The sequence below is a fragment of the Prionailurus viverrinus genome, chromosome D2 (genome assembly GCF_022837055.1).
Source record: "Prionailurus viverrinus isolate Anna chromosome D2, UM_Priviv_1.0, whole genome shotgun sequence".
NCBI lineage: Eukaryota > Metazoa > Chordata > Mammalia > Carnivora > Felidae > Prionailurus > Prionailurus viverrinus.
This window is the reverse complement of record NC_062571.1, coordinates 46,210,140-46,225,254: the sequence shown is the minus strand read 5'-3', so window position 1 is coordinate 46,225,254 and position 15,115 is coordinate 46,210,140. Positions and strand designations below refer to the sequence as shown.

The window sequence follows — 15,115 nt, the reverse complement described above, 5'->3', positions numbered from 1 at the left end:
GAAGGAGGGTGGGCCGGGTGGGACAGGCTCTCACCAGGACCCTGTGTATGCATGGAGAGGGAGAGAAGAGATGGAGCTTGGGGGGTGTTTGGATGGGTCACTGGCCACTGTCTGAGATGCCCACACCAGCTCCTTCCCAACCACAGCCTGAGCTCGGTGCCAGAGGCCCCACCAGAGGGTTGGACACTGCTGGTCAAATGAACAAATCCTGAAAGTGCAGGGGAAACCAGTCAAAAGAACGCCTAACTTGAAAGAGCTCCCAACGAATGGCCTTCCCACAAGCTCGCCCGAGTTACATCAGAGTTTATGACCTGAGGTTTGCAAGGGCAAATGCAGATGAAAAGAACAGTCACCGAGAGAAGCGCAACATGCAGTAGATAATGGTAACCACAGCGCTCCAAATTCTCACCATGTTTTAAGTCTTAAGCTTTTGCACCATGCTTGCTTGCTGAGAGATAAGGAGTGTGTGGGTGGGGGGATGTTGCTCCTTTCTCCCCCTTCCACATATTCAGCATGTGAAGAACCATGGACCAAGTGTGTCAGCTGAATGACTGGTCCCAACTCTTCATGCCTCTGTAGTAGGACCTTACATCCGCTCCCTCATCACGGCTTCCCTGTGGGCAGGTGGCACATTTCACCCACTTGCTTTGGGCTTGGTCATTGACTCCCTTTGGCTGGGAGGCTGCTAGTAGAAGTGACCCAAGCAGAGACTTGAGGTGTGCTTGTGTGTTTGGATTTTCCTTCTTGTGCTCTGGGAATGACCATAAGAGAAGTATTATCTAGGAAGCCCACTAGTTCTAGAGTAACAGAACATGAACCTAAATATAATTTGCAACCTGGAGCCAAGCCCAGCCAAGCCCAACCCAACCCAGCCAACCCACAGAACTTCGAGTGAGAATTAGATGCTTTGGGTTGCTTGCCGCTGAGACTCTGTCATGGAACAACAGCTTACTAATCTGGACAATGATAACAAATATCATTCACTCAGGAATCACACTGTGCCAGGTGGCATCCTGGCTATTTTCCACACACCTTCCCACGTAACCATGACAACATCCCTAAGACACAGGTGCCGCCCTCTCCATTTACAGAGAAGAAAACTGGGGCTCAGATGGTGAAAGCGATGTGTCCAAGGTCAGGGCTAATATGTGAAAGGTTAGCATCCAGGTTTGTCTGCCTCCAAAGCCCAGGCTGTGTGTCAAACTTGCCTCTATATGGAACAGAAGCAGGGCCTCTACTCCGTGCCTAGCAGTCTTGATACCCTAGGTTAGCAAAGTGTGTCATTTTATTTCATGACTTTATTTCCATCAAAATACATCAGAGCCAAGGACTGTCTTTTTCAAATGATGACCAAGTTCATCTATCAACTCCAGTGCAGACAGCCCTGCAGACGACGATGACGAGCCTTTTCAAAGGAAGCACCAGTGAGCCATCTCCGCCCCACCACCAAATGCTAGAAGCTGCATCTACAGGTCTGTTCCACAGCCACCTGCTAACTGTGAGAAGTCATGTGCCTGGAGAGATGGTGGCGCTCCCGGAAATACTCATGGCAAATGGGACACGTGAGGGCCTCTTCTCTCAGCTTCTTAGAATGTAAGTCAGGCCCCACGTGTTCCTTTTTGTGGTGGGACCGCATGTGGAAGACCAGGTCGGAGGTCAGGCGAAAGGAGAGGTTGCATTTTGCACACCAGTTCTGGGTGGACAGGCCCAGGGAGGTGAATGTAGGTGGCAGCAGGGCCCAAGTGGCAGTGGAAGAGGATGATGACGGTGTGGACATCTGGGCTGTGGCATGCTTTAGCCACAGTGTGGGGGCTCCCAGGAAAGCACTGCAGAGAGGAGCATTTTGTGGCAACGTCTGCAGGTTCCAGAAATCACCCACCAAAAACTTAGAATTTGAAAGCTGATCCCAACAAGGGATGTCTACCGTGTTGCTGAGTCCCAACAGCTCCCCAAGGGCATCTGCAGGTCCACGTGTCTGGAAGACGGAGGTTGGCCCAGGTCTCCCTGCTGGACACCTGGCTGGTTTGCTGAAGGCGCTTTTCTGCTCCCCTCGGGCTCCACTGGGCCACACAGAGGTCTTGCTGTCAGCCAGGTCCCTGGGGGTGTCCTGGGTCAGCTTCTGGGGACCAGGCTGGCCTGTGGGGTTATCATGCTCCCTCTCCCTGGCCTGCACACCCTCCAGCCTCTTCTTGAGTCGAGGCACCTCTGTGAAAGCACTCTGCCCCTGTTCCCAGCACACCTTCTGGGCCATTGGCTTTCCCAGTCTGAGTTTTCCTGGGGTTGCTGACAGTGCCACCTCAGCAGAGGTCTCCTCCCGGCCACCACCACCCATGGCAGCCTCAGAGCCCAGGTTGTTCATTTTTTCCAGCAGCACTGGCTTGCAGCTCCAGCCCTGGTCAGCTTCATTAAGCCTCCATGTGTTTTCAGCCGAAGAGCTCTGCAGAGCACCCTTCCCAGCAGCCATGACGACCAGCAGGGTGTGAGCCAGCTGACGAAGGCGGACGCTCCAACAGCTGTCAGTCTTCAGGGCTTTGGCGTTGCAGAGGGCTTGCTCCGGGGAGGAACCGTGAGATTGGAGAGCTCCCCTGTTGGCTGGGCCAGCCACACTTGGACCACAGGACTCTGCACAGAGAGGAAGCAACAGCAGTGAGACACGAGCCCTCCATCTTCATTGTTTGCATCCAAAGAATCCTGACTGCTATAGACACGACAGCTCACCCTGACTCAGAGCGCTATGCCACCTGCTTTCACCTCCAGGACTCCGTCGGGGAGGAAGGACCACACTGCGTGACCCTGCCACCCAGGGACATGGCTCAGCATTGCCCCGCACCTGTCAGCATCCAGGCAGCAGCTGCCGTGTTCACACAGCACACGAGGTGTCCACCAGGCAGTTCTGACCTGGTTGCCAACTCTAATGTGCTTGCACATGAAAGTTTTCATTTTTGTTTAGAGCATTCTTGCTACTCAGCATGCCAATTTTTCTTCCACAGCATCAGAAGTGCCAGGGCACAAGCACCTGGGGACTGGAGCTCCTGCAGCACAGGTGGCCAGAGGGCAGAAGCTGGACAGTAAATGTCCAGGCATCCCGAGTAGGTCTGTGGTTGTACCTGGCCCCACTCCCACTCCTGGGGGGCAGCCACCTGTCCACCCGGCCCTGCCCCTTGGAACAAGCATGAGTCTACCCTGTATCCATTCAGACATTAATCCATTTCCTTCTCCTCTGCTCCCCTGTCAACTGTCCTCTCGTGCCGGCCAACCTGCTGGGCCTACTCAGGGAGACCAGCCTCCACTTCAGCCTGGAGGTGCTCAAAGCTCAGAGGAAAGACACTCACGGCCACATGTGAGGTGGTATTGAAGAGGAGAGAGTGCCACCAGCCCTGCTGGGGAGGCTTTCATACCTGCCCTCCCCTAATCAACTCCACCAGCCAGTTCTTGAAACCAGGACACCCATCTTCAAGCTCCCCAATCCCAGCTGGTGAGCAGCACTGGCTGAACCAGACCCCACTGAGTGTTCTGAGTTTTCATAGTTAGAAAGCAGTTATCCTCAGGCCTGCTCAGGTCCTCAGGTCCTCAGGTCCTATCCTCAGGTCCTCAGGCCCAGGAGGACCGTGATGAGTGGGCGACCAAGTCCCTTCCTCACAGGGACCTCCACGGGCTTGTTATTCATAAACATCACTGGGCTCAAGTCAGCTCCCGCCCACCTGTAAACAGAAGCACAGGTACCCTGCCCTCCTTCTCTCTGTCTCAGTGGCAAGAGTGTGGACAGGCGTTTTGCACGTGTTACCTCCTTCCACCTTCACTGTGCTTGGAGGACCGTCACCCTCTTTCACAGAGGAAGAGGACATAGGTTCTGGAAAGCTGAACACCCCGTCTGAAGTCCTCTGCAGTATGAGGCACTGCTGGGAATGAAACCCAAGGGTGTGTCCCCAAAGCATGCTTTGGTTGAACTGCCCATGTGGCCCTCACAATACCCCAAGTGGTGAGCACCGAGTCCAAACTATATGCTTCCAGGGGAGTCCAAGCCACTCCTAACATCCTTTCCGAATTCATTCTCAAATGGGGTGCCTTTGGCATCAAAGTTTAGTGCTAGCTTATGCTTCTTGAAGAGGCAGAGGCGACCACACCAGTCTACCAAGTGTCCCTGCACTGACCATCCCACCTCTCTCAACCTCAATGTCATGTCCTGTCTATAAACTAGAGCTGGTGCTAAATTATCTCACTGTGCTTTCCAGATCTACCAGTGTATGACTACTTGAGATGAAGCCGATTCTCCCTCATCCTCAAAGAATAGCTGGTCTGCTTGAAGCCCCACTGCTGAGCTTCTGAGCTCACAAAGATGCACACGCACCCAGATACACTCACACCCTCACATGTACTCACACACACTACACTCACACACTCAAATACACATATACTCACAGACACACACACACACACACACACACACACACACACACATATGATCGCACACACTTACATACACTCACACTGGAATACTCATACACACACAAACATCCCTTCTCTAACCCTTCTCTCTTTCTCCACCCAGCTCTGCCTCAGACAGCCCTCCAGATTATATTTTAGAACCATACAATGTCTTCCCTGAGCCTGGGCTGGAGCCCACGTGCTGTCCTCCCGGTCCTGTTGCACCCCTACATCCCTTTGCAGACAGCTCTACTGGGCTGTCTTCACAGCTTTGCCAACCACAGTTATGTAGACCTAGTTTTCAGAAGTGTCTGGAGTGCCCTGAGCCACAGATGTCACAACCCTGCTTTCAGCATTCAAATTTAGAATATGGGATCTTACTGCAGGACGAAATATTTGCTACCAGGGATGCTTTGTGATATGAGAATAGAAGTAACTGTTTATTGACTATGTAAGTGAATACGTGCCAGAGATGCTAAAAAGCTTTGTATGCCTTATTGCATGGAGTTTTCATGATAACCACACAAGGGAAGCTGCATGATCCACCCCAAGGGCATTAATCTCCAACCTGACAAATGCCACGTTGCTAAAGGCAGCACTGCCTTCCAGCTTCTTAGACCAATATGGGCCTGGATTCTGCCAATCATTATGTTAGACATTCACCCATCTTCATGCTCCATCAATTTTATTATTCAAATCTTAATCATAATAATGAGAACAACAGGAGGAGGAGAAAGAAAAGGACATGATAATAATAATGATGATAATAATGATAATAATATTGGGGCACCTGGGTGGCTCAGTCAGTTAAGCATCTGACTTCAGCTTAGGTCATGATCTCACAGTTCAAAGGTTCAAGCTCTGCATCGGACTCTGTGCTGACAGCTCAGAGCCTCAAGCCCGCTTCAGCCCTCTCTCTCTCTCTCTGCCCTTCGCACACATGCACTCTTTCTTTTTCTCTCTCTCTCTTTCTTTGTCTCAAAAATAAACATTAAAAATTTTTTAAATAAAAAAATAATAATAATATTGAGGAGGAGAAGAAGAAGAAAAGGAGAAGACGAGGGTACTGAACTAGCTGGGGACCTTTGGCATGACCAAGCTCCCAGAGGGTCACCTGTTTCTCATGCATCAGCACTGCTGGGGTAAGGTCACTCACACAAGTGCAAACAATGTCCTACAAAATTCTATCTGGGGCTCCCTCTAACTGGCCCACTCTGTCTATGACATTGCCAGATTGAAGCCTCTCACAGCCGAAAATGACATGTGCCTGGCGTGGCCTATCCCCAGTGAGCCTGTGTCAGCTCCTGACACTCGTCTCTTCTTGTCGAAGGACTCACAGGCCCTTTCCCAGGGTCAGCATCAGACTCTGGGTCTCATCCAGCTCCAGGCTCCATGCACCTCCCCTGTGATCCAGCTCTCAGATGACCTGAGCAGATGTATGATGTCACCTCTGGGGTCACATCATGCCCTGGCCAGTGAGTTCCGGGTCAGGAGATCACAGGCACAGCAGCTTGGTGCTGCCTTGCTCCTTCTTCCTACCCATGCCCTTTGCCACTAGAGACGGTTCCCAGCCAGACATTCCAGTGGATGTATGCAGCCCTTGTTCTCCTTGTTCCTATGCAATCTTAAGGGGCCCTTTGCTGTCCCTCCACTGTCCTCAATAGCCTCAGTTCATTCTGGGCTCTCGACCCAGACACTATTTACTCGTCCTCTTCACTCTGTTATGTGTGTCCTGAGAAGGGTTCTCTTGTCCTCCTTGGATCTCTTCAGTCTGAGCTCAGCAAGATAGTCTTCTGAGTCACACAGACATTGTTCAGTGCCACCCTGTGTCTTCTTACTGAGAGGACCTGATTTCAATCCCATACTTTGCAACATTTCTGAGCCCTTAGATTGTGGGATTATGAAGTAATGATCTTTGGAACCTTCTCAATCTGAGTTTCCTAAGTTGATATGGTGTGACCACATCCAGGCTTCCCTGTCATACAGGATCCTTTTCCCTCAGACTCTCAATCTTCCTGGGCCACTGTGAGGATTCCACTGACCGACACAGGAACGGCTACCCACTTGGAGATGAAGACTCACCTACCCCACAGTGTTATAAGCATGTGTATCTCTGTTTATTACCCATTTCCAAGGCACTGAGTGCAGACTCCAATCATCCTTTCACCTGGGAAACACTGGCCACATTCTTCCATATTACTTTTCTGTTTGTGCTATGAATGGCCCATCCCATGTACTCAAGCCTTCCATCACATAGAGGTTAAGTGCATGGCCTCTTACGTCAGATGTCTGGATCAAACCCACCTCTGCTCTTACCAATCTTGTAACCATAGGCAAGGTGCTGATCCTCTCTCTGACGACTTTCTCATCTAAAAGAGGACCCTTTCTAAAAAGGATCATCCTGGGGTCTGCTTCACCAGGTGGTTGTAAAGATTAGATGGATTAATATACCTAAAGTATTAAAGAGCCTGGTTCAGTAAGTGTTAGGTAGCATCAATTTATCAATTTTATCACACTAGTACAAAGGGTCAGAGTCAACCTCATGGCTGCCTTCCCTCTACTCACGTGCTCCCCGGAACCAGGGCACAATACTGTTTAATGAGTGACTAAATGCCCTGGGCATTTTCCTCCTTCCCCCTTCATTCACATAAGAAAGAGGTTTTAGCAAACAACTGGGCAACCTCATTTCCTGAGATATCTGAAGGTACTCTCCAGCCTATGTCAGTTGGCCAGTCTCCAGCTTTTCCAAGCTGCAGCTCACTCAGAAACTGGATCTTATTCAACGATACCATTTATATCACCAGCTAGTGTCTTCCTGTGTCTGCCTTCCTTTTTAGCTAAAACAGGAGCAGATAATATCTCCTGTGCTCCAATCATTTGATTTCCCTAGACTTTGGAGATGCTTCTCAGACCCTGAAGGAAGGTTCCAGAGGATAATTATCTATCCATCTCTTCTACATATGGATTGTGATGTCCTGGGTTTTCCTGAGAAGGGAAATACACATGCATCTTCCTAGCTCTGGACCCCTGAGAAAATTAAAAACTGGAGAGTTATCCAGGCTTTCCTGGAGGCTGGCTGGTAGTGCCATTGGAGCTGGGAGAGGGGAAGGCTTCCCAGCCAGTCCCCACAGGCTCTATGTCCAGCTCTGTCTGCACCGCTTCAGCAGCAATGCGTATTGTGTTCAAGCAAAACCAAATGCAGGACTCCCAGGATGCAACCACACATCAGGGCCATAATGACGTCAGCAGGAGTCCTAACACAATTTGGCCATGTAGACCAATTTCAGTGGCAGCCTTCAAGGGTAAGTCCACGGCTTGTACATCAAACTGTTCAGCCAGATTCTACCTGATGCCAATGATAGCATAACCTTCTAGAAAAGAGAAACACAGCCTACTGAAAGAAGGAAAAGAAATTTAAAAGCACCGGAGCTCAACACAAAACCTTGAAAAAAAATTGTTTTTAATTTTGTGATTTTCTGTTTTAAAGAAAATTTGTCACTTCCTGGGTTTCTGAAAAAGAAATCTGCTAAGCAAAGAAGGTATGATATTTTTAAATCGTTTGCAAAGCATCCCTTTCACTCCACCCCTCCAGAAGTTTGACACATCGGAAGTCAGTGGTACAATGACATAAAAGGCAATTTGACTCTTCGATGCAGAAAATAGTCCCCTGAATCAAAGTTCCAAGCATATACTTAAGAATTTGTCCAACATTCTTTGATTTAAAATGAAAAAATTCTTTCAATAAACACACTGCAATCCTCTTCCATATTTCATTTTTGTTTACTTCTTGTGTGATTTATGTAATGACAAATTTCCTTTTCCATAGCAACTGAAAAGTCAAATAAACTGAATAATCATTAAAAATCATAAACTAAAAGGTTAAATTATTTATTTGAAAAAAGCTTCAAGTGTTAGGTGGCAATTAATAGCTTTAAAAATAAACAGGTTTTCTTTTTACAACCATATGAGATATATATATATATATATATATAGGTACATATATATATATATGGTACATATATATATATATATCATGTGTGTATATGTGTGTTTGAACATACAGCTCTATAGATGTCATAAAAATATCATAAAATAATAAAATTATGTCTCTGACAAAATTACATTGCTAACAAGAAATAAAACATTGCTTTAACATACAATACCTCTACTTTATTCTCCCCAAATGAGTCAGACTTGTTTTTCTAGATTTCTTCACTTACTATGTGTCTAAGATAATCTTTGATACTAAGATATTTTCAACTGTGGTCCTACCCAACATACACAAAAACATTAATTTTAAATGGCACAATAATTGCTATAAGATGCCTGTCTGATTCAACATACTGTCTGATTCAGTAATTTAATTTCTGCACATCAGCACCATTGACAAGTATGTATTTTAGAAATATACACTTAATTTCATGTTTTAACTCTCAGCTAACGTTTTCACAAGCAAAGCCCTGACCTCCCTATTGTCTTCCCACAACTGAGCTCTGATTTCCACCCCTTCCCTCCCCACCAACCTGGCTTTACCCTACTTCCCCAGAAGGAAGGTGTGGGCCCCAATGTCCCCTAAATGTTTCTGCATGCTTTAGCTTCCCGGTGTGTTGTCTGTGCCTATTACTAAAGGCAAGTGTCAAGAAAGGATTCAATCAATTCCTTGTCTGTAAAACCAAGTATTTTCTTCCAGCTCACCATAAAAACTCAGATATTTACGACTGAATCATTTATGGGTTTTTTTTCCCCAAAAACAGACACTGAATGTGTTACGTGCTCAAATCTTTGGATATAATCTGTTGGAAGAAAGGATCTGGGGCAGATGCACCATTACTCTGGTGCCCAGCACAAGCCCTAGCTGACAGGGACAGAGCAACAACAGGATGAGAGGATGGGTGGATGGATAGATGGATGAATGAAAAGAATTGCTGCCCCAAAAGTCAACCTAGGAGAAGAAAAATCAAAGGCCGAATTCTTGGGGCGGGGAGGGGTGGGGGCAAAGGGAAAGACCACCGAGAGAGACAGAAGGAAGAAAAGAAGGGGTAGGACAGGGGAAATACGTAATGAAGAAGAGACAGACAAGAAAAAGTGAGATAGACGACAGAGAAAAACAGGAAGAGATAAGGAGACAAAAGACAGAGGCAGAAGGCAGGGACTGGGGGGCACGGGGTGAAAAAAAAAGGAGGGCGCGACCAAGGAAGCAGGCGCCCGAGGGGAGGAAAGAAGCGGGCAGTCAAGGGCAGGACGGAGCATTCTGCCCTAGGGAGAGACCGGTAGAAGTGGGATGAATCGCGCCCCCCACGTCCACTCGCGGCCCGTCCCGGGGGCAGGACGGCGCGTCTCACCTCAGCTCTCCCGCGGCGCTCTGGGCGCTGGAGACGCGCTAGCAGCCCCGGCCGCTTGCAGGTTACGCCGCGCGACACGCTTGTGGGAACCTAGCGCGCGAGCCCCGGGGGCCGGCCGGACCCCGCCCTCCCGGACTGCTCCCGCCTCCGGGGCGGGGCCTCGGGCACCCCACCCCCACGGCCCCTGCCGGGAGGGGCCTGGGAGTAGACGCGACCCGCCGCCAGGGGTGCGGTACGGACGCCCGGTGCGCTCGGCTCCGCGAACCCCCGGCCGCCGCCAGGTGGCTCGGCCTTGGCTGCAGCGGCGAGCCTGAGGGGGCGTCCTGGCGCCGGCCGCCGCGCCGCGCGGAAAGCACGGGTGCCTTTGGAGGCGGCGCCTGGGCCGCGGCGGAACCGCCCCTGCCTCTGCTCACTCGCCCTGGACGCCGCGACTTTTCGCTGGGGTCGGCGGGCCCCCAGGCTACGGCCGGGACGTCAGTGCGCGCGGTCTGCGCCCCGCCGCTGCGGGTCCCCCAGGCGTCCGGGCAGTCGTTCCCCTGCCCGCTGAGCGGCCGGGCAAACTGCATCTTCGCAGCGCCCCCGAGAGTCTCCCAAACTTCAGCGGAGCCGTGCCTCCGCCTCGCCGCCTCCTCAGCTGTGAGATGGCCGCACCGCGCCAGGTCATGGTGAGTTCTGCGACCTCCCAGGAAGCGAAGGTGGCAGGGAACCGAACCACCCACGGAGGGTGGGACGGACTCGGCCCCAAAGAAGGGCTGAGGGACGGGAGGGAATGGCTTCTGAGTGGGCGACGGTCATGACAGGGCTTGAATGACCTCGTGGTGACAGGAGAGAAGAGATGGGAGAAGTGTCTCAGGTAACCAGAATTGTTGCAGTGGCAGCCAGATGTGCGGGTCACAGGGCATGAGCACAGAGACTGGAGCGCAGAGCAGATGAGACCAAGGAAGGGACATTGAGGGATTGAAAGGGAAACCAGTCGTGAGTCCCTGCGCCTTCCTTCCTTCAGTCACTCTGTAAATGTTCTGGACGCCCTTGGGGAGGCAGAGGGTGCGGGGACATACGGTGACAGACTCTGTGCTTTTCCCCAGGTTTTGGAGTCCCTATTACACAAATAAGATTGTAAAGGAATGAAATGATGCTAAATCTGAGGTGGGGAAAGCGGATTCAGAATAAACATTAAAACTTTGGGGCGTGGTCCACAAAGCAAAACTTTTATTTTGGTGAATATGGAAATCCCTAATGTGAGCATTTATATAGCCTTAGTGAAGGAGAAGCTTAGAGGAAAATTTGTGCCCCCAAATGGTTATGTTATGGGGGAGGAAATGGTGAAAATAAAGGAGTTAATAACTGACCTAAAGTAGTTGAAAAAGAGTAGTAAAATTAAACCCAAAGAAAATGAAAGGGAGAATATATTAGAGAAAAAAAATACAGAAAATAGTAAAATAGTAAAACAAAGCCAAAGGTTATTGGAAAAATTGTTAATATAAATAATATTCTAATGAAATTGATTGTAAAACAAGACAGTGCTTCCCAATTTTTTTTTAATTATAACCCCCCCCCCCCCAGGAGCTTTTACAAACACATTTTTCCTTATAGGCTCATGAAGTTTTAGTACCAAGGATTTATTGTATATCTCTTTATGTACTGTGCTTTATAATTAAAAACTGTGAGACTAATTTTCACTCCCTTGGGGCAATATTCTCCCTGTTGTGAATGCATAGAATGAGAAAAGACACAAGTCATATTAGGAATTAAAAAGCTATAACCACAAATCGAGCAGAAAGTTAAGACTCAAACATATTCTTAACTTCATAACAATATGTGGAAATAAATATCCAAATTCCTAGAAAAATGTGGTACCTAAATGACTGATAAAAGAAATACAAGCACAAAATAATCCAGTGTGTTAGTCTGCTCAGACTGCCATAACAAAGTACCACAAGAAAGTTCCTTTAGGATGAGGGCCACATTCTTATGACTTCATTTAACTTGAATCATCTCCTTATAGGGCCTGTCTCCAAATACAGTCACATGATGTGTTAGAATGTCATAATATTAATTGAGATGGGGGGGCACATCTCAGTCCATAATGTTCAGTAAACATTAAACAAATGATATCAGTAGTTTTAAAAAATTCTCACAAAGAAAACACTAGGCAGAGATGATATTATACCAAGTATACATGGAGTAGATTGTTGGGATCATGTTGAAACTACTTTCAAAAGGAAAGAAAGTAAAAACACCCCAAGCACATTTTCTGAGGCTATTGTTACCTAATATGAAACCAGTTAAGAACAGCACAAAAAGAAGAAATTACAGATCAGCCTCACTCATGTTCATAGATAAAAAAAATTCTAAACAAATAGTAAACTCAATCCAGCAGTATTTACAAAAATTATCATGGCCTAGTCAGGTTTATTTATAAAATATTAAAATTGGTTTTATATGCATTAATGTAGTTAATCATATTAATAACTTACTGGAGAAAAATTATATTCATCACAAAGTTTGCAGAAAGAGAATTTAGATAAAATTTAACACTCATTCATGATTTGTAGCAAACCAAGAAGGGTAGGGAGACTCCCTAATCTGATAGATGTCCACCAAAAGCCTTTCATAAATATCATTCTTTTTTTTATAATTTTTTTTTCAACGTTTATTTATTTTTGGGACAGAGAGAGACAGAGCATGAACGGGGGAGGGGCAGAGAGAGAGGGAGACACAGAATCGGAAACAGGCTCCAGGCTCTGAGCCATCAGCCCAGACCCTGACGCGGGGCTCGAACTCACGAACCGCGAGATCGTGACCTGAGCTGAAGTCGGACGCTTAACCGACTGCGCCACCCAGGCGCCCCATAGATATCATTCTTAATGGTGACGTATTAGAGGTATTTTTAAAGTCAAGAATGCCTCCATCACAGCTTCCAGTCAACATGTCATTAGAGAACTAGTCAGTACAGTGTTTTTTGGTTTTTATTTTTTATAGAAACCAAAACAACTCTAAGATATATTTTAGAATAAGGGAGCCTAGCAAGTTAGGTGAATAATCAGTAAATTAATACATTTGTCCACAACACCAATAAACAGTTTGAAAACTTTGTTTTTAAAAATGCTATTTACAAGAGCTGCTATATATGTATATATATCTATGCAAATATATGTGTATGTATATATATGTATGTATGTATATATATAAGTACATATGTATATGTATACACACTTTCCCTACACTGTAGGGAAAGGCAGTTGGCAAAATGGTTTAAGACCTTTATAGGGAAGTTTATATGAAAGGCATTGAATACGACCAAATAAATAGAGACATTATCATGTTTACCAAGAGGGGAGGCTAGATAGCAGATTCAAATCCTTTCAAATGTATCTATATATTTAATGTTATTATAATAAAATATTAAGAGCGTTTGGGAGGAGTGGAGAATTGGTGAGCTGAATCTAAAATTTACCTGAAAGAACAAGTGGCCATAAGAAAAATAAGGCGGATGATTTACCCTGCCCTGCAAAGGCTTGCTGTAGAGCTCTGTATGTTAGATAAAATAACTGATGCCCTGTGTGTATCAGATTCAGCTGGGTTATCTTCTTGTAACAGCCCCCCACATATGATTAGCTTAAAAGCACAAACTTTATTTTCCACTTATATTCCATACCCTCCTGCATATACATATCCACCTCAGGTTTCTAAGAGGGCATTGCACAACACAGGTGCTCACCTGAATCATACCTACATTCTTAAGGATTCTATCCAGAAGTGGCACATGTACTTATGTTAACATTTCATTGGTGGAATCAAGTCCAAACCTGCTACGAATGTGGCAGGGAAGCACAATCCTTCCTTACAGGAGTAAGGGACAGAAAGGAAAAATAACACAATCATCCATACTATAATAAGATAGTGTGGTATTGACACTATAAATACAAACCAACAGATGGATAAAAGGAATAGGACAGAGAGCACAGAACCACATCCACACCTATATGGGATCTGAAACACATCAGAGGTGACGTGCAAATCATTGAAAAAAACATAGAATAGTCAACAAATAGAAAAGGATGGTGCTGAGACATATATTTGGGAAAACATGGAGTAAGATCCCTAGCACAAATTGCACTTATTAATTAATTACAGTTTGATCAAAGGCTTCGATGTGAAATAAAATCTTTAAAACTTTTTTTAATTTAAATTTTTTCTTTTTAACGTTTATTCATTTTGTGAGAGACAGAGAGACACAGCCTGAACAGGGGAGGCGCAGAGAGAGGAGACACAGAATCCGAAGCAGGCTCAAGGCTCTGAGCTGTCAGCACAGAGCCCGATATGGGGCTTGAACTCACTGACTGAATGATCATGACCCGAGCTGAAGTTGGACATCCAACCAACTGAGCTACACAGACGCCCCTAAAATCTTTAAAATTTTTAGGATAAAGTGTGTCTCACCCTGACCTTAACAGGGGAGAATTACTTAAGTCAGATACAAAATCCTGCAAATCTTTAAAGTATAAAATAAGCCACATGCTAAAAGAAAATATTTGCAACAACTGATAAAGGATTAGAATCCAAAATGTATAAGGAATGTCAAAGAATCAATATGAAAAGCATAAACACCTGAATCAGAGAATGGATACAGGTAGGAACAAGCACTTCACAAACAGAAAAATGAATGAACCCAAATCTCTTGAACAGAAAACCATCAGAAATTATGGAAATGCAAATTAAGCCCACCATGAGATGTCTAATCAATAGATTACTATGCAAAAATATGACAATAGCAAGTGTCAAACAAGGAAAAGCTAATATGCTAATGACATGCATACCAATCCTATCAATTCCAAATATCATTTAAGATATTCCATGGCTTTAAATACCACTCCCCCAAAAAAACAAAATAAAAAACAAAATAAAACTGCCAACACAAAGCTTTTTATCACTTATACTTTTTTGTAAATACATACTGAAAGCTCTATTTTAAACTTAGAAGGATTTTTAGTGCATATCACACTTGTTTTGTACGTGCAAAAAATGAATAAAACAAAATAAATCAGTTAAGGAATTTCTAAATACTTTTTGCATCTCATACTGACTCTTTGCAATCACTTTTGACTCAAGAGTTGTCAGTGCCTATGCTTTTCCATGGGGCACAGACAAGCCATCCGCATTCAGCCTTCTCTGCATTTCTGATCCACAGAACCTGTGCGCATATAAAATGGTTCTCTTGTATGTCACTACGTTTGGGTGGTTTGTTACACAGCAGTAGATAACCAGAATGTCCCTTATTCACAAAGAACTTTGAATGTTTACACAAACCTTCTAGGCCTTCTAGATCCTTCCATGTCCATGGGTGA

The 15,115-nt window shown here is 46.1% G+C and overlaps 1 protein-coding gene across 1 annotated transcript; it reads right to left on the bottom strand.

Moving 5' to 3' along the window:
* Positions 1 to 418: 418 nt before the first annotated feature.
* On the bottom strand, positions 419 to 2,618 carry ZNF488 (zinc finger protein 488). The gene has a single exon (XM_047826363.1). The coding sequence runs from the start codon at positions 2,462 to 2,464 to the stop codon at positions 1,493 to 1,495; it is 972 nt and encodes a 323-aa protein (XP_047682319.1). The 5' UTR covers positions 2,465 to 2,618; the 3' UTR covers positions 419 to 1,492.
* Positions 2,619 to 15,115: the final 12,497 nt, after the last annotated feature.